The 23,288-nt window shown below is 47.8% G+C and overlaps 1 protein-coding gene across 1 annotated transcript in view; it reads right to left on the reverse strand.

Annotated features, from left to right (window-relative positions):
• Positions 1-6,367: 6,367 nt before the first annotated feature.
• Positions 6,368-23,288, reverse strand: part of LOC119974610 (nectin-1-like) — a 21,551-nt gene continuing 4,630 nt past the window's right edge. Inside the window, exons 2-8 of the mRNA XM_038813644.1 lie at positions 20,019-20,366; positions 16,051-16,344; positions 13,781-13,898; positions 11,144-11,313; positions 10,341-10,454; positions 9,002-9,036; positions 6,368-6,989 (exon numbers count right to left, since the gene is read on the reverse strand). Coding sequence (XP_038669572.1) covers positions 6,870-6,989; positions 9,002-9,036; positions 10,341-10,454; positions 11,144-11,313; positions 13,781-13,898; positions 16,051-16,344; positions 20,019-20,366 — 1,199 coding nt within the window. The 3' untranslated portion in view covers positions 6,368-6,869. The remainder of the gene's footprint in view (positions 6,990-9,001; positions 9,037-10,340; positions 10,455-11,143; positions 11,314-13,780; positions 13,899-16,050; positions 16,345-20,018; positions 20,367-23,288) is intronic.

Below are 23,288 nucleotides of genomic sequence, written 5' to 3' on the forward strand. Positions count from 1 at the left end.
TCAGCTCCTTACCTGGTGTGGAGACAAGTTCAAAGTCATATCGGCGGAGACGAAGAAGAATTCACTGCAACCGAGGTGTTATGTCATTTAAATCCTTCTGGATTATGTGGACTAAGGGCCTGTGGTCTGTTTCCACCGTGAACTTTGGCAGACCGTATACGTAGTCAGGAAACTTGACTATTCCTGTCAGGTGACCCAAGCACTCCTTTTCGATCTGGGCATACCGTTGCTCGGTCGGAGTCATGGCCCTGGAGGCGTATGCTACTGGAGCCCAGGACGAGGAGCCGTCTCGCTGGAGGAGCACCACCCCAATGCCGTCTTGGCTTGCGTCTGTGGATATCTTGGTATCCTTGGTTGGGTCAAAGAATGCCAGTACTGGGGCTGTGGTGAGCTTCGCCTTCAGCTCAAGCTACTTCGCTTGGTGTGTGGGAAGCCACTGGAACACTGTTGATTTTTTAACGAGATGCCGGAGGGCCGTGGTGTGGGATGCCATATTGGGAATTAATTTTCCGAGAAAATTTGCCATCCCGAGGAAAGGGAGGACCGCCTTTTTGTCCTCTCAGGTCTTCATGGCATTGATTGCCAGCACCTTGTCAGCATCAGGTTGCACACCCTGCTGTGAAATGTGGTCACCCAGAGACTTGATAGCGGACCGACTAAATGAGCGGACCGACCAAGTGAGCTGGAGGCCATTTTCATGAATCCTCTGGAAAACCTGTTTGAGGCGAGCGATGTGATCCTCTGGCTTCATGGACCAGATAATCACGTCGTCCACATAGACTCGCACCCCCTCAATGCCCTCCATCATTTGCTCCATTATGCGATGAGTTGATACCAAAAGGCTGTGGCAATACCTGCCGAATGGAGTGTTAAATGTGCACAGCTTCCAACTGGACTCACCCAGCTGAATTTAGCATGAGCCATCTCACAGGTTAACTCTTCACGCTTTGGGATCAGGTAGTGCTCTCGCATTATGTTGCGATTCAGGTCTTTGGGATCAATGCAAATGCGGAGTTCACAAGAGGGTTTCTTGACGCAGACCATGGAGCTGACCCAGTCTGTTGGTTCCGTGACCTTTGAGATGTTGCCCTGGTCTTGGAGCTCTCGTAACTGCGTTTTCAGACGATCCTTGAGAGGAGCCGGCACTCGGCATGGTGCATGGATGACTGGGGTGGCATTCGGCTTGAGCAATATCTTGTACCGATATGTGAGCGTGCCCATCCCATCAAACACAGTGTGGCATTGCGTGAGAATGTCGTCTATCTCAGCCTGGAGATTCGCATTGGGCGAGGCAGTCACCGGTGTCAAGGACATGGCATGGACGCGCTGGACCAGATATAGGAGTGTGCATGCGCGAGCGCCGAGCAGGGATGCATTGTCAGGCCAGACAATCTCGAATCTTAACGTCGCCTTGATTGCTTTGTGAGATACACAAAGCTGACAGGATCCACTGGCAGCTATGGCATTGCCATTGTAGTCAAGGAGCTGGCAGGCTGGTGGAAGAATGCTAGGTTGGACTCGGATGCTGTCGAGGGCAGCACGGTAGCATTGTGGATAGCACAATCGCTTCACAGCTCCAGGGTCCCAGGTTCGATTCCGGTTTGGGTCACTGTCTGTGCGGAGTCTGCACATCCTCCCCGTGTGTGCGTGGGTTTCCTCCGGGTGCTCTGGTTTCCTCCCACAGTCCAAAGATGTGCAAGTTAGGTGGATTGGACATGATAAATTGCCCTTAGTGTCCAAAATTGCCCTTGGTGTTGGGTGGGGTTACTGGGTTATGGGGATAGGGTGGCGGTGTTAACCTTGGGTAGGGTGCTCTTTCCAGGAGCCAGTGCAGACTCGATGGGCTGAATGGCCTCCTTCTGCACTGTAAATTCTTTGATAAATTCTATGGTAACTGTGATGAGGTTTGCAGATGCGCCAGTGTCCAATTTAAATCAGATGCGAGAATGGTTGACCGTGATGACAGCACACCACTCGTCGTCAGGATCCACACTCAGGATTGAAACGTGGTTTGCAGACGTGGTGGAGACCAGCTCGCGTGTGGTGATGATGCCCACCCGATATGGAGACCCGAGGCAGTCAGGATCGGGGTCCGTTGGGCTGTCGGAATCAGAATCCTGCATGCCTTGTCATACGCAGCGGACACGTCTGCACTGCAGCTGGGATCACTGGCTGTTGCTCCGTGGAGCGGACGTGCATAAGGCCATGTAATGCCCAGGCTTTCCACACTGTAGACATCGCCTTCCTTTGGCTGGACATTGCAGCTTTAAATGGGCGGAGCCACAATTTGGACACGTCATGACGCTGATGTCAGCACGTTCTGTGCGCCATCGTGCATGCACAGTGCAGTCGGCCGACGTTCACACATGCACATTAGGATCTATGGCCTCATCGTCCACCCTGTCGTGGCGCGCATGCTTAGGGACCTGGGAAAAGCAAGTGAAACGCCCACTTTCCTCGATGCTCAGGCCTTACATTTTGCAATGGCCTGCACCCTTTCAGCCTCGTGGGAGGCCAGTTTTGCAATTTCTGCCGCCCTGATGCAGGAGTAATGATTTCTGGCATGCTCATGGACGACGCACTTTTCGATGGCGACGGAGAAGGTCAACTGTTTGATTTTGAGGAGCTGCTCCTGCAGGGAGTTGGACTGGACCCCGAAATCGATCTGATCACAGAACATGGAATCAGCCGTCGATTCACAATTGCAGGACTGTGCTAGGATGCGGAGATGGGTCAAAAAGGACTGAAAAGGTTCATCCTTACCCTGAAGCCTCTGTTGGAAGATGTACCGTTCAAAGCTCTCATTCACCTCAATGTCGCAGTGGCTGTCGAATTTCAGCAGAACCGTCTTGAACTTCGTCTTGCCTTTGCCATCGGCAAACGTGAGTGAGATATAGATGTGGATGGCATGATCCCCTGCAGTCGACAGGAACAGCGCGATCTTTCTGGCATCCGATGCTGCCTTGAGGTCGGAGGCCTCGATATACAGGAGGAACTTCTGTTTGAAGACTTTCTAGTTGGCACCGAGGTTGCCGGAGATCCGGAGTTGCGGAGGAGGCTGGATCTTTTCCATGCTGCTGGATGGCTGCTTGCTGGTCATTGCAGATTCACTTGAGGTAGGTTCATTAGAATTAATCTCTCCCTGGTACCCTGATGCGTTAAGTGAGTTAGTTCAGCGTTGACTGCAACTGGATACAGTGAAACTAGAAACAGGCTTCCGACACAGGAGATGGTCCAACACTGTTTTATTGAACTTGCTGATTGCTGTACATAATGTGCTGTGGGTTGACACTCAATTAACCAAACTGATAACTTCTGACTGGCTTGACCAGACTAGCTCTCTACCACATGGAGATGATGCTCACTGGCTTGTGCACTCTAACTATCTCAGTCGCTGTGTCCTGTGAGAGAGGGAGAGTCTTAATGCCCTGTGGGCTTTATAGTGGTAGTGTCCTGTCTGGTGATTGGTTGTTCTGTGTTATGTGACTTCATTGGTTATCCTGTGTGTCAATCACTGCCTGTCTGCATCTCATTATATACGAGTGGATATGATGACAAAAGGTACCTATAATATCATAAATCAATGGTTTACAATAAAAAACAATTGATCAAAAGAGAGAAGAAACATGTCATTATTAAAGTGAGGAACGGATCCTTGAGCTAACATTTAACGTCCACCTCCGATCTCCCTTGGAACCGTGGTGATCAGTCATTGAACACATGCTGCTGTGACTTACCAAAATGCTACCTGCTAGAGATCTTCCAATGCAAAGGGAAGGCAATGGTGTTGCCGTATTGTCACTGGACCAGTAATCCAGAGACCCAAGCGGGACACAGGTTTGAATCCCTCCACGGAAATGGTGAGATTTGCATTCAATGAAAATCTGGAATCAAAAGTCTAATGGTGACCATGAAACAAGGCTCTAAAGCCTTTTAAGCTGTGGTCTGGCCTACCGGCAACTCCAAATCAGCAATGTGGTTGAAACTTAAATGCCCTCTGAGTCACCCCCTTCCCAATTCAAGGTCTGGGAGGCACTAAACTGAAACTTGGGCAGCTGCCCCAGAGTTTCAATGAGGACATGCCATTGTCAAAGGGCTTGCATCCATTGTAAACCGAACATCTGTAAACTGGGTTAAAACCCTTGGACATGAAATGGAGGTTGTTATTATAAATGCAGTGAGTAACATACAGTACTAACAGAAACTATTGCACTTTATTAATATCAACTTTGAATGGGGTGGCACAGTGGTGAGCACCGCACCGGAGACCCTGGTTCCATTCCGGCCTTGGGTGACTGTGCGGTCTTTGCACGTTCTCCCCGTCACTGCATGAGTTTCCTCCGTTTGCTCCAGTTTCCTCCCACAGTCCAAAGTTGTGCAGGTTAGGCGGACTGGCCATGATAAATTGCCAACTGTTAGGTGGGATTACGGGGAGAGGGTGGGAGAAGTGGGCTGGGAGAGGGTACCCTTTTGGAGGGTCGCTGGACTCAATGGGTCGATGGCCTCCTGCACTGTAACGGTTCTGCGATGATTCTCTGCCACTTGCTTTTATAAATGTCATGGTAAGATTTGAACTCAACCCCAACTGGATTGGGCTGGTTTTGGCCTACTCGACCAGTGACATTACCACCATGCTATAACTCTCCTTTGTAACTAGTGCAGTAACTAGCTCTGTTAACTGCACAAGGCCTTTCCACCATGGTAGCCTGAGGGTCAGTGAACTGGGTAAAACCCTTTGGCTGGATGCTTGACATGAAATAAAGGTTGGAAATATGAACTCTTGTTGTAATTTAGAACATAGAACATAGAACAGTACAGCACAGAACAGGCCCTTCGGCCCTCAATGTTGTGCCGAGCCATGATCACCCTACTCAAACCCACGTATCCACCCTATACCCGTAACCCAACAACCCCCCCCTTAACCTTACTTTTATTAGGACACTACGGGCAATTTAGCATGGCCAATCCACCTAACCCGCACATCTTTGGACTGTGGGAGGAAACCGGAGCACCCGGAGGAAACCCACGCACACAGGGGGAGGACGTGCAGACTCCACACAGACAGTGACCCAGCCGGGAATCGAACCTGGGACCCTGGAGCTGTGAAGCATTTATGCTAGCCACCATGCTACCCTGCTGCCCTAATTTATTTATCTACTCATCCAGTGATCTATCCAGCTACCATTCAATAAATTTGTATATCGACCAAAGGCCACATATGAAGGAACTGTTCCAACTGCCTGACCTATTTTTAAAATTAGTTTATGGGACCTGGGTGTAACTGGCTAGGCCCAGCATTTATTGCCATCCACAGCTGCCCCGTGAGAAGGTGAGCTGCCTTCTTGATCCGCTGCAGCCCCTGTGGTGTCGGTACAGCGCTGTCAGGGAGGGACTTCCAGGATCTTGACCCAGCGTCAGTGAAGGAATGTCCAATATATTTCCAAGTCAGGGTGGTGAGTGACTTGGAGGGGAACCTCCAGGTGATGGTATTCCCAGGTATCTGCTGCTCTTGTCCTGGTGGTGGTGGAAGGTTTGAATTGTTGTGGAAAGAGCGTCAATCACAGCACAACAGCAAGATGTGATATCCACTGGAATGAGTTTACATGTTTCTGACAACCTCAGGTCAGAGATTACATTTGATTTAATGACCGGAAAATAGTTTTTTTTCCAACATTAAATTAAAATCCATAATTCAAGTTAAAGTATCAGCTGAGGGTTGCACACTAGTCTCTCAGACATTGGGTAAATAAATAACGTACATGATTCTCAAGGGGTTAGATGGGGTTAATGTTGGGAGGATGTTTCCACTCATGGGGGAGTGTAGGACCAGAGGGCATCATCGCAGAATAAGAGGATGCTCATTTAAGATGGATTTGAGGAAAGATTTCTTCTTTCAAAGAGCAGTGATTATTTGGAATACTTTACCCCAGGAAGCTGTGGAGACCGAGTCCTTGAATATTTTCAAGGTTGATATCAATAGGTTTTTGATCAGTTGGGGAATTAAGGGTTATGAAGATGAGGTTAGATCAGCTGCAATCTTATTAAATGCTGGAGGAGGCTCGAAGGACTGAATGGCCTAATCCTGTTCCTGTTTCCTATAATTCTATGGGGTGTGGATTTCAAGAGCCACAGTAGGTCAGGAGTGTGAAGATCTAGGCTGACTCTCCCCCAATGCAGGGCTGAAGGAGTGCTGCACTGTCAGAAGTGTTGCCTTTTGTATAACACGCAAGCCTAAGACCACATCTGCCTAATGGAGGGATGTAAAATAACCCATCGCACCATTTCAAAGTGGGAAGGGCTGGCCTGGAGTGCGGGGGTGGGTGGGGTGGGGGGTGGGGGTATGTTCTCCCCAGTCTTGTGGCCAGGATTTATCACTCAATCAACATCATTGAACTTGGGGATTTGGTCATTTGCATGCCGCCGTTTGTGGGATCTTCCTATGCGCAGATTGGCTGCCGCGATTCCCACAACAAGAATGCCAGCACCTAATTTGCGGTAGAGCATTTTGAGACATGCTGTGGTCCCACACGGGCGCTAAAGGATTGCAAGTCTCTCTTTGCCTGATTGATAACTGAATGAAAAATCCCCAAGAAATAAAGGACAAGGAACACTCACTGGCTATAAGAAGCAGGCAGTCACACACATTAGTTAGGGGCACGGGTTTGCTGTGTTTTACATCTGTTGAAGGAAAGGGTTGGATTTGATTGAAGTGGATGTAAATTGTTGCAGAAGAGGGGGTGATTAAGAGCTTGTTCGAGCGTGGTAAGTGCACCGAGTTACCGAGCAGTTATAACACAACACAAACTCGGTACATATCCCATTGCTTAGAATTATTAGCAGGTGGATTATTCTGTCAATATTGACTGTCTCTAGTTAATATGGACATCCGCGTTCACTGTTGCTTCCCTTTCACAGTTCTCTCTTCTCGTGAGGTTAAGACTGTCCAACACATTCAGATTCAGAGTCGCAAAAACAGTAATGTGGTTCCGCTGGTGATAAAACAGGACACAGTTTCAATTCTATGAACAGTGATATATTTTTCTTGTCTGACGTAACTCTGCAAATGGGAACAGATACCAGGGGCTGGCTTCTCCATTTCAGCAGCTAAGTGCTGGCTGAAACAGAGAATTCACGGGTGTTTTACGACGGCAAAATTAACAGCGAACCCTCACCGATTGCAGGACTGGTGAGGGGCTAGCAGCGGCACCGGATGGAACTCCCGGCTCACGCGCTGAAAACAGCTGGAGAATGGCTGAGTCCGTGACCGCGCATGAGCACGGCAATGACCTGCAGCGGTTGTGCTGTGTACAACATGGCGCCAGCCGTGCATTAACACAACCCGCCATCCGCGACTCCACAGACCACCCTCTGGCTACCCCCCATCAGTCCCCCAGCACTCGTGGAAGCCTCCCCTGCCAGTGGCATGGATCCCGGTCGTTTGTGGTGCCGCTGGACACAGTCTGCAGCTGCCATTCCGTGTTCCAGACCGCTCAGACCATATTTCAACCACACGTCGAGAACTCGGCCCATCAGGGGAGGAGCATCGCGAGAGGGCCTGCCGATGACGCGCCAACACAGTTGCAATGGCGTGCGGTGCACGGCGCGGCGGTGCCATTTCAGAGGGGGCGGAGACTCGCAAACAGGCGCCAAACTGGCACAGGGCCCAATTTGGGCGTCGGAGTGGATACTCCGCCCAGTCGCCGATTACGATATCAGCCTCGGGCAATGGAGACTCTGGCCCAATATTGTTCTTTGAATTCATTTATGAGGAGTGGGCTTCACTGGATAGGTCAGCATTTATTGCCATTCCTAATTGCTCTGCAGAAGGTGGTGGTGAGCTGCTTTCTTGAACCGCTGCAGACCCTGTACTGTAGGTACACCCACAGTGCTGTTAGGGAGGGAGATCCAGGATTTTGACTCAACCACAGTGAAAGAATGGCTGATATATTTCCAAGTGAGGTTGGTGAGCAGCTTGGAAGGGAACGTCCAGGCATTGGTGCTCCCAGGTATCTGCTGCCTTTTGCCTTCTGGATTGTAGTGGTCATGGGTTTGGAAGATGCTGCCTAAGCCACCTTGCTGGGTTCATGCAATGCATCCTGTGGATGGTGCACATGGCTGCCACTGTGCATCGGTGGTGGAGCGATTGAATGTTGTGGAATAGTTAGCACTCATCCAGCAAATGGAGCGTGTCCCATCATACTCCTGACTTGTGCCTTGTAGATGGTGAACACGCTGTTGGCAGTCAGGAGATAGGTTAATCGCTGCAGGTATCCCAGCCTTCGACCTGTTCTTGTCACCACATTATTTATTTGGCTAGTCCAGTTCAGTTTCCCATCAATGGTAACCTCCCAGGACATTGATAGTGGGGGATTAAGCAATGGTAATGCATTTGAATATCAAAGGAATATTGTTAGTCTTATTGGAGATGGTCATTAGCTAATACTTCTCTGGTGCAAATGTTACTTGCCACTTGTCAGTCAAAGCCTGGATATTGTCCAGGTCTTGCTGCATTTGGACATCTCACCATTTAAATCCTTCAAGTCCAGGGCATGAACCTATTCGCATTCATATATTAAGAATGGTTATTAAGCGTGTTGGTAGTTAAGGGCGAAGGCAGTTAAGAGCGAATCACATCGATGTAACATCTGGCATCATATGTTGGACAGACCAGGTATGGACAGGAGCTTTCCTTCCCTGGAAGACTTTCATGAACTTTGTAGGTTTTTTATGACACTCTTGTTATTTCCAAGACCATTATCAATGAGACCTGCATGTTGATTCCACATTCCATTCTTCGACCTGGGAGTTACTGTGCAGCAACGGAATGATCGTTAGGCATTCTGGGTTAATTGGAGAAATGGGCCTCGGAGAGTTAAATCTCAATTCCTACTCTTCTCAGTTCACAGTAAGTCACTGTCAAGATTTCTGCTTTGAAACAAAGCTCAGGCAGCCTTGGACATCTTCAGGCCATTATGTTATTCAGCAAGTCATTTTAACTTACCTTTGCTGGAGGCGGCTTAGTTTCTGCTTTGGTGTCTGGGTGAATAAAGAAATAGAAGAGAATGAGTCCCATTTTTAAACTGGGTATTGAACATTCAGTCAGTTTCCTTGCTAAATGTACCACATCTTGTACCATCATTCTTGCTATTAATTAGGTGTTTAATTTTCAGGAAGGACATTAGGTATTTCTCCATATCTGCTGTGATTAATACAAGAATTTCAGATATTGTATTATATGTATTTGGTGCAGTAAGGGTTAAAAGCCTGGGTTAGTGTGTGTATGACTGCTGCAGTCATGGTTTTAAAAATCCTTGTTTGAACGGCAGCAGGCTTTTGGAGACGGCGGTGTAATTAGAGCATTTCTTCAGCCAGAGGATGGTGAATCTGTGTAACTCATTGCCGCAGAAGGCTGTGGAGGCCAAGTCACTGAGTGTCTTTAAGACAGAGATAGATAGATTCTTGATTAATAAGGGGATCAGCGGTTAAAGGGAGAAGGCAGGAGAATAGGGGTGAGCAACATATCAGCCATGATCAAATGATGGAGCAGACCAGATGGGCCGAGTGGCCTAATTCTGCTCCGATGTCATATTGTCTTATGGTCTTATATGGCCAGCTGTCCTACTTCTTCAGCGAGTTGAGTTGAGCTGTTCTACCATCCCCTCCACACAATGCTGGTATCAGGGAGTATAACAATGAACTACCACTGCGTTGGACAGCAGGTAGTCCAGGCGCGTGGACACCACCAATGTTCCTGAATTCCCGTTTGATATTCAGCGGGATATTGCAATATGAGAGCAGTGGACATCCTTCGATTCATCCTAGGTGGAGTGAGATATCCCATGACACCCTGCCCAACCAGTTAGGGTCAACAATCCCATCAGCAGTTAGAAAGATGGTTGAGGCCACTTTCACACTGCAGCTCAGCCACGTGGAATCAGGGATGTAACCCTTCAATTATGTCACGCCATTTTTCAAGGGAAAGGTGCAAATGTGGAAAAGCACTGTTCTCTGTCAGCCTCTGATATTCACAAGTAAGTTTCAAGGAAGGCCCAAAACCAGAACAGGACTGTCTTGAAAACATAACACGCACATGAGACCATTTAAAATCATTTTCCTCGAAGCCCAAATCAAAACAGGCAGTTGATGTGCAAGAGCATCTCCAGCATTAGTTGATGTGGCTCTGTTGAAATCGTAAAATATCCCAAGGAGCTCCATGAAAGTGTGTCAAATAAAAAGTGACAGGCAGCCAAAGGTGACCCAAACTCATTCCGATCACCCAACCCTGTGTGTTCCTCAAGGTGGAGTTTGAAATGGGTCAGGAAGTATGCTCGATCGCTCACCTTCGGTCCTCTGTCTTTTCTTCACTATCACATAGGATACAAAGGCAGTTACGAACAGGATCCCAACAACTGTTCCTGTGGCAACGTACACGATGGTGGATCTAAATGGCGTGCCTGGAAAAACCCAAGCAGAGAAAGCGCCATTAATTTTATCTGCAAGTGTAAAACACAATCTGCCCAATGGGCCCCTTGCTTGCTGCACACATGTCACCTTTTCATGCCCCGTGGGCGTACTGGGGACAGTGGTGCCTTACCGTCCCCCTTACTCACATTTTGATTTAATGTCTTAAGTTTCATTTGTGATAGGCTTTTTGTTTCAGGCAGTATCCCTTGAGGGCAGCACGGTAGCACAGTGGTTAACACTGTTGCTTCACAGCTCCAGGGTCCCAGGTTCGATTCCGGCTTGGGGCACTGGCTGTGCGGAGTCTGCACGTTATCCCTGCGTCTGCGTGGTTTTCCTCCGGGTGCTCCGGTTTCCTCCCACAAATCCCGAAAGACGTGCTGTTAGGTAATTTGGACATTCTGAATTCTCCCTCTGTATACCCGAACAGGCGCCGGAATGTGGCGACTAGGGGCTTTTCACAGTAACTTCATTGCAGTCTTAATGTAAGCTTACTTGTCACAATAAAGATTATTATTATTAAGGCACAGTCCCCAACTTAATTTGTTTTAGTTTAATTGGTGTTAACCCAAAATAGGATGCACACTGTAATGTCCAAAACCAGGCAGCACCTACAAACTCTGCTTGTTTCTGTGCAAGGAGGAACATTGACATTCAAATGCAGTAGCACACGGGAGCTTACCTGCACTGAGCGAGTCTACCTCGCTCACTACAACTGTAACTTCACCCTTCCCTTTCCCGAACACGTTTGTGGCTTCACAGACCCAGGTTCCATTGACAGAGTGGTCCACTTGTTCAATGTATAGATGCTTTCCTACTGCTCGGGCAGTTTCAGACCCAGGTCCCTTGGTCCTGGATTAATGGACATAACCTTCTGTCAATACCTTTGCTCACACTGCAGAGGGGGTCTCAGATATCCTTCAGCCACAATTAATTTTAAGTCATGTATTCCCGAGGGTTCATTCAAATGCAGGCATCTAAATCCTTTCTGGACAGAATGCCAAACTCTTTCGAGGGAGAGATGGAGAGAGCGAGTGAGAGAGTGAGAGAAAGGACAAGCGAGAAATAGGCTATTTGGCCCAATCAATCCATGCCAGCTCAATTCAAAGCTCCTCCCATTTCTCCTCATCCAAACCTATGACCCAACCTTTCTATTCTCTTCTCCCCCTTAAAACAAACTTCCATACCATTTGCTTCAACCGTCCCTTTCGGAGTGCCTTTCATATTTTCAGCACTCTTTGGGTCGAGAACTTTATTCTGGATTCCCTATTAAATTTTGGAATCATACAATCATGGCATGACCATGGCACAGAAGGCAGCCACTTGGCCCATTGTGTTTGTGCCAGCTCCCTGCAATTACTATTCAACTAGTGCCCCTCATGAAAATCCTAGAAGTCTGACAGTGCAGAAGGAGACAATTTGGCCCATCAAGCCTGCACCGCCCCTCCAAAAGATCACCATACCTAGGCCCATTGCGTCATCCTACCCCCACAATCCCGCCTACATTTTGGACACTAAGGGGCAATTTAACGTAGCCAAACTACCTAACCTGCACATCTTTGGACCTGCCCTGTCTTTCTTCTGCAGTCCTGCAAGTGTTTGCTCTTCAGATCGTCATCCAATTCTATCTTTGTGACAACCGGATTACGATGGCCTCTCGGTCGGCTTTTTCTCACAAGGAGAATTATTCCCCTTTGTATTCAATCTGTAAAACAACCTCTCTCCATTCTGAAGATCCCCCCCCCCCCCCCACGCCCCATCCTTCCTTCTGACTTCAGGTACCATCACGAGGCAGTGCATTGATGACCATGGACTTCTATTAAAGTGGGCCATGCGTATGCTCGCCAAAGCACTGCAGTAGTTTGTTATTACCTTCTGTGGTATGGCTGACCAGGAAATTCTCCCGCTATATTAACCCACGCCATCGGGCATACAGGAAGGATTTATGGGCTGATAAATCAACCCGTCTGACCACATTGCAAACTCACCTTACTAGGTCATCAAACCCTGAAGTGGGGCTTGGACACAAAGGTAGGGACATGACTACTTTGCAGGAGACCTCCCTTAGGTCACCCCTCAGCCTTCTTTGTACAGAGAGTGATAGTGAGAGAACATAGAACATAGAACAGTACAGCACAGAACAGGCCCTTCGGCCCTCGATGTTGTGCCGAGCAATGATCACCCTACTTAAACCCACATACCCGTAACCCAACAATCCCCCCCCATTAACCTTACACTACGGGCAATTTAGCATGGCCAATCCACCTAACCCGCACATCTTTGGACTGTGGGAGGAAACCGGAGCACCCGGAGGAAACCCACGCACACACGGGGAGGACGTGCAGACTCCACACAGACAGTGACCCAGCCGGGAATCGAACCTGGGACCCTGGAGCTGTGAAGCATTGATGCTAACCACCATGCTACCGTGAGGCCCAATAGGGGTAGAGACAGAGAGAGACAGCGACTGAGAGACAGTGAGATTGAGAGAGGTCAAGAGATAAAGAGATAGATGGAGTGGTGAATATAAGACAGAGAGAAAACTTGAAAAACACTGGGTTGGATTCTACAAAATTGCGTTCGGCGATCAGCCAGAGAATCAAAGTTCCCGACCAAATCGAGGGTGACACCACTTTCTTGATGCTTCCGCCCCCTCCAAAGCAGCATACCGATGGCCTCAGGACATTGCCCGAGGCCCACCCTTTGATGCTCCACTCCCCGACCAGCCAAGTCCCTGACGTCATGGGTCTCTCATGGTCTCAGCTGTCAGGAACTCAGTGTGGCAGCTTTGGATTCAGTCCAGCACCGCAACAGTCGGGGGAGGGTCGATCCGTGGGCAGGGGTGAGTTTATCAAGGGCGTGGGGCACTTTTGGGGGCTGTTCCGGGATGCGCGAGCCGGCTAAAGTGGGGGCACTATTTCGCAGGCCGGGTCCACGGCAGGCCACCGCTCTGCGCTTGCGTGGCCACTGACCTAGCAATTCTCTGGGCCGTATCAGCAGCTAGAGTGTGGTGCTTTACGATGCTGGCATGCTAGCCCCCAGCTATACGGAGGATCTGTGGCCGTTTTGCCCCGAATTTTCCAGGGGTAAAACACCACCATTCCCATGCCAGATGGAGGACATGGCCTCACAATCGGAGAATCCAGCCCCCTTGCTTTCAAATGCACAGTATCCAAGAACCTTAAACATTTCTCTGGTACAGGTGTGAGAGGCAATAACTATGTAAAGTAGTTACTAGATTTTAATGGTGTACAATATGCGTGATGTCACCTTGGTGTTCTAGAAAGAGCCATGTTAGCTATATTGTAAACCCACATACATTGTCCAGTGGTAGGCCGTTGCTGGAGGATTCGCCTCAGCAATGCAGTTGAGGCTGACATTGCGTCTGTTAATGTGCCAATTGCCGTCATATCCTGTAATCGACACTTCCGGAGGGTCTAACCAGAGAAAACAAAATTCCAAAAAAGCAATCAGTGAGCACTTTTCTGCATTGTTAATTCAGAATGTGGTCTACTGGAGACCGGGCATCATAAGAAATGAAAGGAAATATCACAATGCTGCATTGCAAAGGATATATATTTGCCCAAGTACATTCCCAAACTAAGAAATAGAATCCAAGCGCATTAACCGCCCTCCACTTTTTATAGTTTATAATGGAGGAAATAAATAATCTCTAATTTCTGTGCTTCTCGGTAAAATAAAATGCATGCATTTAAAATGATCTCGACACTATGTTATGTTGCTTTGAAACAATAACTGTCTTGTCTGCCCGAGAGACAACTGCAGTTTCAGAATGTGAGGGTCTGTCTGGATCCATCCATCCAGGTCTACACATCCATCCATCTGATTGTCCTCTGTCCATCCAGCCATTTGTCCACCTGTCCATCCAGCCATATGTCCATCCATCCCCCACCCACCCACCCAACCTTCCACCCACCCAACCATCCCTCCAATGGTCCATCCATCCACCTCCTTATACATACACAGAAAATAAAAGCAGGAGGACCATTCGGCCCTACGAGCATGCTCCACCATTATGATCATGGCTGATCATCAAATTCAATATACTGATCCCGCCTTCCCCCCATCTCCCTTGATTCCTTCAGCCCCAGGACCTATAGAACCATAGAATTTACAGTGCAGAAGGAGGCTATGTGGCCCATTGTGTTTGCACCGGCACTTGGAGAGAGCAGCCTACTTAAGCCCACACCTCCACCCTATCCCCGTAAACCCAGCAACCCAATGGAAAAGTGCCAAAAACAAAACAATGGGACTTAAAACCGATAATTCCTTTGTACCTAATGGCCTATATAGAGTCTCAATTGTTAGAAAATGATTAGCTCAGGATGATTAGAATTTTGTTTTAAAAGTTGCCAAAGTTTAAATGCTTGCTGGGGCGGGATTCTCCCCTACTCGGCGTGGCGGGTGGTCCCGGCACCGAAGGGTGGCATGAACCACTCCGGCATAGGGCCTCCCCGAAGGTGCGGAGGATTGGGCTAGGCCGGCGCAAGAGTGGTTTGCGCCCCGATGGCCGATGCAAGTTGGCGAATGCGCGTGAGCGCCAGTTTGTCCTGGTGCCATCCCAGCACATGCGCAGGGGGGGGGGTTCATCTCCGCGTCGGCCATCGAGGACATTTACACCAGCTGACGTGGAGGAAGAGTGCCCCCATATGGAAACCACACAATGTTTTGGCCTTAACTACTTTTTGTGATAGTGAATTCCACAGATTTACCACTCTCTGGATGAAGACATTTCTCCACACCTCAATCCTAAAAGGTTTCTCCCTTATCCTCAAACTATGACCCCTAGTTCTGGACTCCCCCACCATCGGGAACATTCTTTCTGAATCTACCTTGCCTAACCCTGCTAGAATTTTAGAAGTTTCTACGAGATCCTCTCTCATTTTCTCATCTCCGATGAATGTAATCCAAACCGATTTAATTGCTCCTCATATGAATCAGCCTGGTAAACCTTCGCTGCACTCCCTCAATACAGTAGCAAGGTCATCCTTCCTCAGATAACATCCATCCATCCATCTGTCCATCCAGCCATCCATTCATTCATCTGTCTGTCCAGCTGGTGTCCATTCATCCATCTGTCCATCCGTCCGTCCATCCATCCATCAGATGGTTATGAATCATTGAGATTTTCTATTCCATAGGATTGAGGAGGTTCAATCACTGAATACATTCCGACTGAAGTAGAGGGATTATGAAATGCTGAGGGAATCAGTGGACAAGGTATTAATGTGGGAAGGCACAGACAAGGTTAAAGATCAACCGCATAGTGGTCTCGATGGGCCGAATAACCGACTCTAGCTCTGATTTATCACATCCTCGTGTTTGTCTGGCAGTACTGGCCACCACTGCTTCTTTGGAATATGAGCAGATTAGAACGCTTGCAAAAGGTGTTAAATAAACAGTAAGTAAATTCTGGTAATATGATCAAGAAAATAGCAAAATAATAAACCTCCATATCATTCCCTATGGAACTGTACAATGTCAATGGTTCAATCATACAGTTAATGTACTCATCATTTATTTTCAGTTAATTGCCAGTTTAAAACAACTTCCTCCTTCAATACTTACATTGGACTGACAATGTCACTACTGAGCTCACCCGATCTCTCAATGCTTTGTGGGAAACAAGGCAGGTTAAGGTCTCCCTGTTGGCCTTCCTGCTGGGTGCGATTCTGTACTGGCTGGTAATGGTTATTGTCCTATTTGGGTAGTGGGCCAGCCTTGACGTGACTGTCCCTGGGACTTTGGCCATCCACGTTATATCAGCTGCTGGCTTCCCATTGGCTGCTGTGCAAGTGGCGACTGGCGCTTCTGCCATCCGAGTGTCTGCCGGTACTGCGACCACCTCAATGGTGGGCTTCACTGAGGATGAAAAGAAATGGATGGGATGAATGCAACTTCGAAAATGCTGGGCAAATTATAACAGTCCACTGCTGCGTCGATACTAAGTAAGCTGAGGAAACGTCTCCAATACCAACAGTTAATGGAGTGGGCCTGAAAATAGATACATTGGGGTGAGACACATGCTATTAACCTGTCTTACCGAACAATATAGGTGTCAGCACTCTCGCCCCGAGTCACAATGGTGTGGTTACAGAACAAGAATTAGGAGCAGGAGATCATGGATGATCTGGGGCGGGATTCTCCCCTACCCGGCGGGGGGCCCCGGCTTAGCGGAGTGCCACCAACCACTCCGGCGTCGGGCCTCCCCAAAGCTGCGGAATTCTCCGCACCTTTTGGGGCTAGGCCCGCGCCGGAGCGGTTGGCACCACGCCGACTGGCGCCAAAACCGGCATCAACGGCCTTTGACGCCCGCCGCCCGGCGCAGGGGCTGGCCGAAAGGCCTTCGCCAGTTTGCGCATGCGCCGGTGGTGACGTCAGCGGAGATTCTCTTCCGCCTCCGCCATGGTGTAGGCCGTGGCGGCGGCGGAAGAGAAAGAGTGCCCCCACAGCACTGGCCCGCACACCGATCGGTGGGCACCAAGCGCGGGCCTGGCCACCGTGGGGGCACCCCCCTGGGGTCCGATCGCCCCGCCCCCCCTCCCCCAGGACCCCGGGGGCCCGCTCGCGCCGCCGATCCCGCCGCCACCAGAGGTGGTTCAAACCTCGGCGGTGGGAGAGGCCTCCCAGCGGCAGGACTTCGGCCCATTACGGGCCGGAGAATCGCCGCAGGGGGCTCGACGAGGCGCGATTCCCGCCCCCGTCAATTCCCGAGTGGCGAAGAATTTCTGCCACGGCGGGGGCGGGATTTTCGGCGGCCCCGGGCGATTCTCCGACCCTGCATGGGGTCGGAGAATTTTGCCCCTGTTTGTAACCTCAACCCCACATTCTTACCCACTCCTGATAACCTTTCATCCCCTTGTTAATCAAGAATCCATCTAGCTCAACCTAAAAATTATTCAAAGACTCTGCTTCCACTGCCTTTAGAGGAAGAGAGTTCCAGAGACCCACAAGACTCTCTGAGAGAAAACAATTCTCCTCAATTCTGTCATAAATAAGCAACCCTTTATTTTTAAACAATGAACCCTAGTCCTAGATTCTCCCACAAGAGGAAACATGCTCTCCATCTCCCTCAGGAACTGAAAGCCTTGAATCGATCACCTCTTACTAAACTCCAGTAGACTTAAGCCTAGCTTGCCAAGCCTTTCCTGGGCATTGCCTGGGCATAAGGTATCCAGGATTCTCTTTCCCCAGGATGTCAGGGGCCAATATTCATCCCTCAACCAACATTATGAAAGCAGATTATAATGGTCATTGTAACTTGTTGTTTGTGGGATCTTGGTGAATTGAAATTGACTGCCCTCTCTGCCTGCATTGGCGACAATGCCTACAGCATTGTCTGCACTGCGTTTGCCGATGTGTTGTGAGGTGTCACATCAATGCAGCCTTCTGTTTTGTAGATTTTGGCCAAGAATTGGTCATTGAACCATCATGCTGACGGGTGGAGTTTAGATCTTCTCCTGGCTCATGTGGGACTGGTGCCACTGTTGCAAAGGCTGGGTCAAGTGAATGGTGCTGTAGAGGCGGTGAATGTTATAGACCCCCCACCCCCACAGGCTTCATGACTCACATTGAAAGTACAGAATAAATATTACATGCCCGAAATAAAAGCAAATGGATGCTGGAAATCTGAAATAACATCAGAAAATGCTGGATAATACACAGTGCACCTGGCAGCATCTGTGGAGAGAGAAACAGAGTTAATGGCCGGGATTCTGCGGCTACTGGGATTCTTTCTTCCCGCCGACAGCGCAGCTTTGGCTGTGGTTTTCCCGGTGACTTCAATGCGGAATACATTGACAGGCAGCGGGAGTAGAGAATTATGCCATCAGTAATTGATACATTGCTGAGAAACACTTGGCTGTGTGTTATGGGCCAGGGTTTAGAGAATCCCAAAGTGTATCATGGAGTTCACCTGACCCACAACTTTTAATAGATTGTGGTATGGGAAGCACACGGCCCACTCTACAGGGTTGGTACAGCAGAAATGGAAAAGTATTTTTTAAAGCGAAACAATGTTTATTCTATGAACTCAAGTTAACCTTTTTAAAACATACAGTGAACATCTTAGCAACCATTAATTCAAATACAACCCCCAAAGAATACAACACTAAGTAATCCTTAATAACTTCCCAAGAAGGGCAGTACGGTGGCACAGTGGTTAGCATTGCTGCCTACGGCGCTGAGGACTCAGGTTTGAATCCCGGCTCTGGGTCACTGTCCGTGAGGAGTTTGTACATTCTCCCCGTGTCTGCGTGGGTTTCACCCCCACAACCCAAAAGATGTGCAGGATAGGTGGATTGGCCACGCTAAATTGCCCCCTAATTGGAAAAAATAATTAGGTACTCTAAATTTTTTTTTTTTTTATAAAATTACTTCCCAAACAACATCTAGAAGACAAAAGAAACAACTTTTAACAGAAGCACATCAGGTTTACATTCACTACTGAGAACATTTATAATTCTGAATTCACCAAATGATCAGGAGATAGGATTTTGATGGCAGATAGAACAGCATTACACCTGCTTTGTCTGGCTTCAGCTCCAACACTGAAAATGAAACTAAAACACACCCTGCAGCAAACAGCCTAAAACAAAAGTAAAAAGCTGCCAGACAGCCCAGCTCCACCCACACTCTGACATCACTGATAAACACCCATTTCTTAAAGGTACATTTCTTAAGCACCCATTTCTTAAAGGTACTCTCACGTGACATGTGGGACCAGAGAATCCAGCGCCCTAAACAATCCTCCTACAGATCCTTCTGTATAAGGGTCATTTGCAACCAAAACTTTAACTCTGGGCTGGATCCTCTGATCCTTGCGGGCAGCGGGAGTCTCTGTTCCTACCGCGTGTCAATGGGATTTCCCACTGAAGCCACCCCATGCTGTCAGGAAACCTGCAGGCTGGAGGTGCAGCAGGAAAAGGGAATCCCTCTGTTTCTCCCTTCACAGATGCTGCCAGGCTTACTGAGGTTATCAAGAATTTTCTGTTTTTATTAGAGGTCTCAATGTCCTTTCGAGAAGGAAATCTGCTGTCCTTAGCTGGTCTGGCCTACATGTGACATGAGTTCCACAGAAATGTGGTTAACTATTAAATGCATTCATAAATGATCTAGCAAGCCTCTCAGTCCAAGAGCAATTCGGGATGAGCAATAAACGCTGGCCCAGCCAGAAAGCATTTACCAAAATTATACAGAGTGAAACACGGGGCTGGTCTCACGTCCCCCAGCCGCGTAATTCTTGGCGCACGCCATTCGCTGAAGACAGGATTCTCTCTTCCCACCACTTGTTAATGGGATTTTCCATGGAAGGCACCCCACACCACCAGTAAATCCGTGGGCGGGGGTGTGTTGCCAGTGGAAACAGAGAATCCCAATGACTGGAGAACTCTGGTCATGATCTCTGTGGAAACATTGAATATCATTTCCCTCTCTGGGATGGCCATTTTGGAATGTTTGCAATGTTCCTTTAGGTACTTTGATAAAGTATATCTATTTGCAAAAAAAAGTATTGCAGTCATTCTCTAATTACCTACCGAGAACTGTTAGATTGATGTGGGATTCATGCGTTCCGGTGGGAAATACATTCACCTCGCAGCTGTATATACCTTCATCTGCTAACTCCAAGGGGTTGATTCTCAGAAAGCAGTCTTGAGAAGATTTGTTGTGGAAAGTGATCCTCCCTGGCGTCGTCGGGTAATTTGTCCCAAAGATGGGGTTGTACACGGCCAGTGTTTCAGCCTTTGGGCTCGCTTGCTTCAACCATACCACTTGCACAACATTCACATTGGAGTGATCGCCGGGTAATTGGCAGGGGAGTTTCAGTTCCTCACCGGCGTTCCCTGCTATCAAAGCCCCAATTTGAATTTTCAGAGTTACTCCAACTGTAGGAACAGGATAAGAGGAGAAAGTGACTCTCTGAAAAAGTGCAACATTCATTTCCCAACACAACGTAAATAATGCCCAGATGCCAATGAAGAAGCAAGGCAACCGTAAACTTGCACCTTGAAGTAAAGGCTAGAATTCTCTGGTCATTGCGATTAACTTTTCCCGCTGGCAGCGCACTCCCGACAGCGGGTTGCGATGGTTGCAATATCAAAACTTACACAGAATCAGTGTTGGTCAATATTGGACACTAAAATGTGTATAATCCTGAGAAGTTTAATTAAATAGAAAAACACAATTCACAATGTCATGCATCCTGACACTAAACATGGGTTAACAAATGCAATTGTTACACCGGCTGCTGTTTTGATAAATACGACAATTATCACAGAATCACACAATTGTTACAGGGCAGGAGGTCATTCAGCCGATCGTTTCTGTACTGGCTCTCCAAATGAGCACCATGAATTAGTGCTAATCCTCTGCCTTTTCCCCACACCCCTGCACATTGCCCTCCTAAATGCCTCAATTGCACCCACCTTCCCCATGCTTCCCACCATTGCATTCGGGACCTGAACCACTTGCTGTGTGGAAAAGGTTTTTTCCTTACATCACATTTGCTTCTTTTGCCAATCATTTTAAACCTGTGCCCACTCGTTCTCGATCTTTTTACGAGTGGGAACGGTTTCTCCCTATCTATTCTGTCCAGCCCCCTCATGATTTTGAATATCTCTATCAAATCTCCTCTTGGTCTTCTCTCCAAGGAGAACAGTCCCAACCTCTCCAATCTAGCCCCATAACTGAAGTTTCTCATCCTTGGAACCATTCTTGTAAACTTCTTCTGCAGTCTCTGCAATGTGTTTACATCCTTCCTGTAGTGTAGCACCCAGAACTGTACACAATATTCCAGCTGAGATCTAACTAGTGTCTTGTTTAAGTTCAGCATAACCTCCTTGGTCTTGTACTCTATGCTCCTCTTAATAAAACCCAGAATACTTTATGCTTTATCAATTAATCTCCCCACCTGTCCTGCCACTTTCAATGATCTATGCACATATACACTGGTCAGCACTGTTGCCTCACAGTGCCAGGGACCCGGGTTTGATTCCAGCCGTGGGTGACTGTCTGTGTGGAGTTTGCATATTCTCCCCATGTCTGCGTGGGTTACCTCCAGGTGCTCCAGTTTCCTCCCACTGCCCAAAGATGTGCAGGTTAGGGGGGGCTATGGGGTTACGGGGTAGGGCAAGGGAGTGGACCTAGGTAGGCTGCTCTTTCAGAGGGTTGGGTGCAGACTCAGTGGGCAGAATGGCCTCCTTCTGCACTGTAGGAATTCTATGGTTTTAATTCTACACTCGGGTCCCTCTTCTCCTGCAGCACTTTAAGAATTGTACCCCTTATTTTATTTTGTCTCTCCATGTTCTTCATGCTAAAATACGTCACCTCACACTTCTCCACATTGAAATTCATCTGCCACCTATCTGCCCACTCCACCAGCTCGTCTACACCCTTTTGATGTTTGACACTGTCTGCCTCACGGTTTACAATACTTCCAGATTTCACATCATCCACAAACTTTGAAATCATCCTGTGAACACCAACTAGATCATTATTCAAGAGAGAAACATACTAGCTCTCAAACCTCTAGGCAATACAGGCATAAATGGTAGAACATAAATATGAAATGTTAACAATTTAAAATACTTTCAGTACATGAAGCCAAGATAGTCCATTCAAATCTAAGTAGAGTAGAGCACTGAACATTGCTTTACAGATCTTTAATTCCAGCTTCAGGGCTACCCATTACTAAAACATTGTTTCAAAAACAATTGCTGCATCAAATTGCATTGATGAATTCATTGGTCATTTCTTCATGGCAATACACTGAACATATCTGTTTGGCAGGATCATTCACTCAATAGACAAGGGGAGAGGATCAAATTTTAGCAACTGAATTGTACACTCGACATTTCTAAAATCTAACTTTCTGGTCTTTCTAACTTTATTATTCCAGAATTGAAACCATGATCTGGAGTCAGAGTGGCATTGCGAGGAAAAAAATGGTTCTTCAAATAATACATTTGAATTCGAGTTGAACACAAAATGTGATCTTTCCTGAAAAAAAGTTGCTGGAACATTTTTGTTAACAGTCGAGAGTTAGCTGCATGCATCCAAGAATGCTTTGCTCCACACTGTTGCAAACTGGTAGAGAAGTTAACCCTTCCTCCTGAACTCTTTTCAATTTTAATTTCCATGCACGGTTTCGCTCAGTTGGTTGGACAGCTGGTTCATGATCTAAAGCGAGGCGAACAGCGTGGGTTCAATTCCTATACCGGCTGGAATGTCCATGAAGGCCTCGTCTTCTCAACCCTGCGCTGGTCTGAGGTCTGGTGATCTTCAGGCAAAATCACCACCAGTCAGCTCTCCCCCTCAAAAGGGTCACCTTGCACTATGGTGACTTTACTTGAAAAAGGGCATTACTGGATTACACATTTTTAAATTGACAGATGTAACTGGACAATATTCTAACTCTCAAAGGATAATCAGACAATGGTCCAAAGAGCCCAGCGATGCCAAACTCCACAATCGGAAAGCAGAAGGATTGAGCAAAGAGGATTACAAGCACAGACCCAGTTCCTCTGGTTCTTTGGGACACTTGATGGTGATGTCAGGGGTTCGGTGATGCTGGGAACCAAAACCAGAAAGCACTACTTTTGCAGGATGTTGTCCCACTGTTCCCTGCTCAATGGCAAATTCGAATACCATTCTAAAGACCACTCCAAAAAAGAATCTGCATGGTCCTTCAACACTGAGTGAAATACATCTTCTAAAAACATATGGAGCTGTCAGTAAACAAGGGCTGGATTCCCTAAAAGTAAACTTTACCAATTTGCAAATATATATATATATATACATACACACAC

The sequence above is a fragment of the Scyliorhinus canicula genome, chromosome 12, assembly GCF_902713615.1.
Source record: "Scyliorhinus canicula chromosome 12, sScyCan1.1, whole genome shotgun sequence".
Taxonomy (NCBI): Eukaryota; Metazoa; Chordata; class Chondrichthyes; order Carcharhiniformes; family Scyliorhinidae; genus Scyliorhinus; species Scyliorhinus canicula.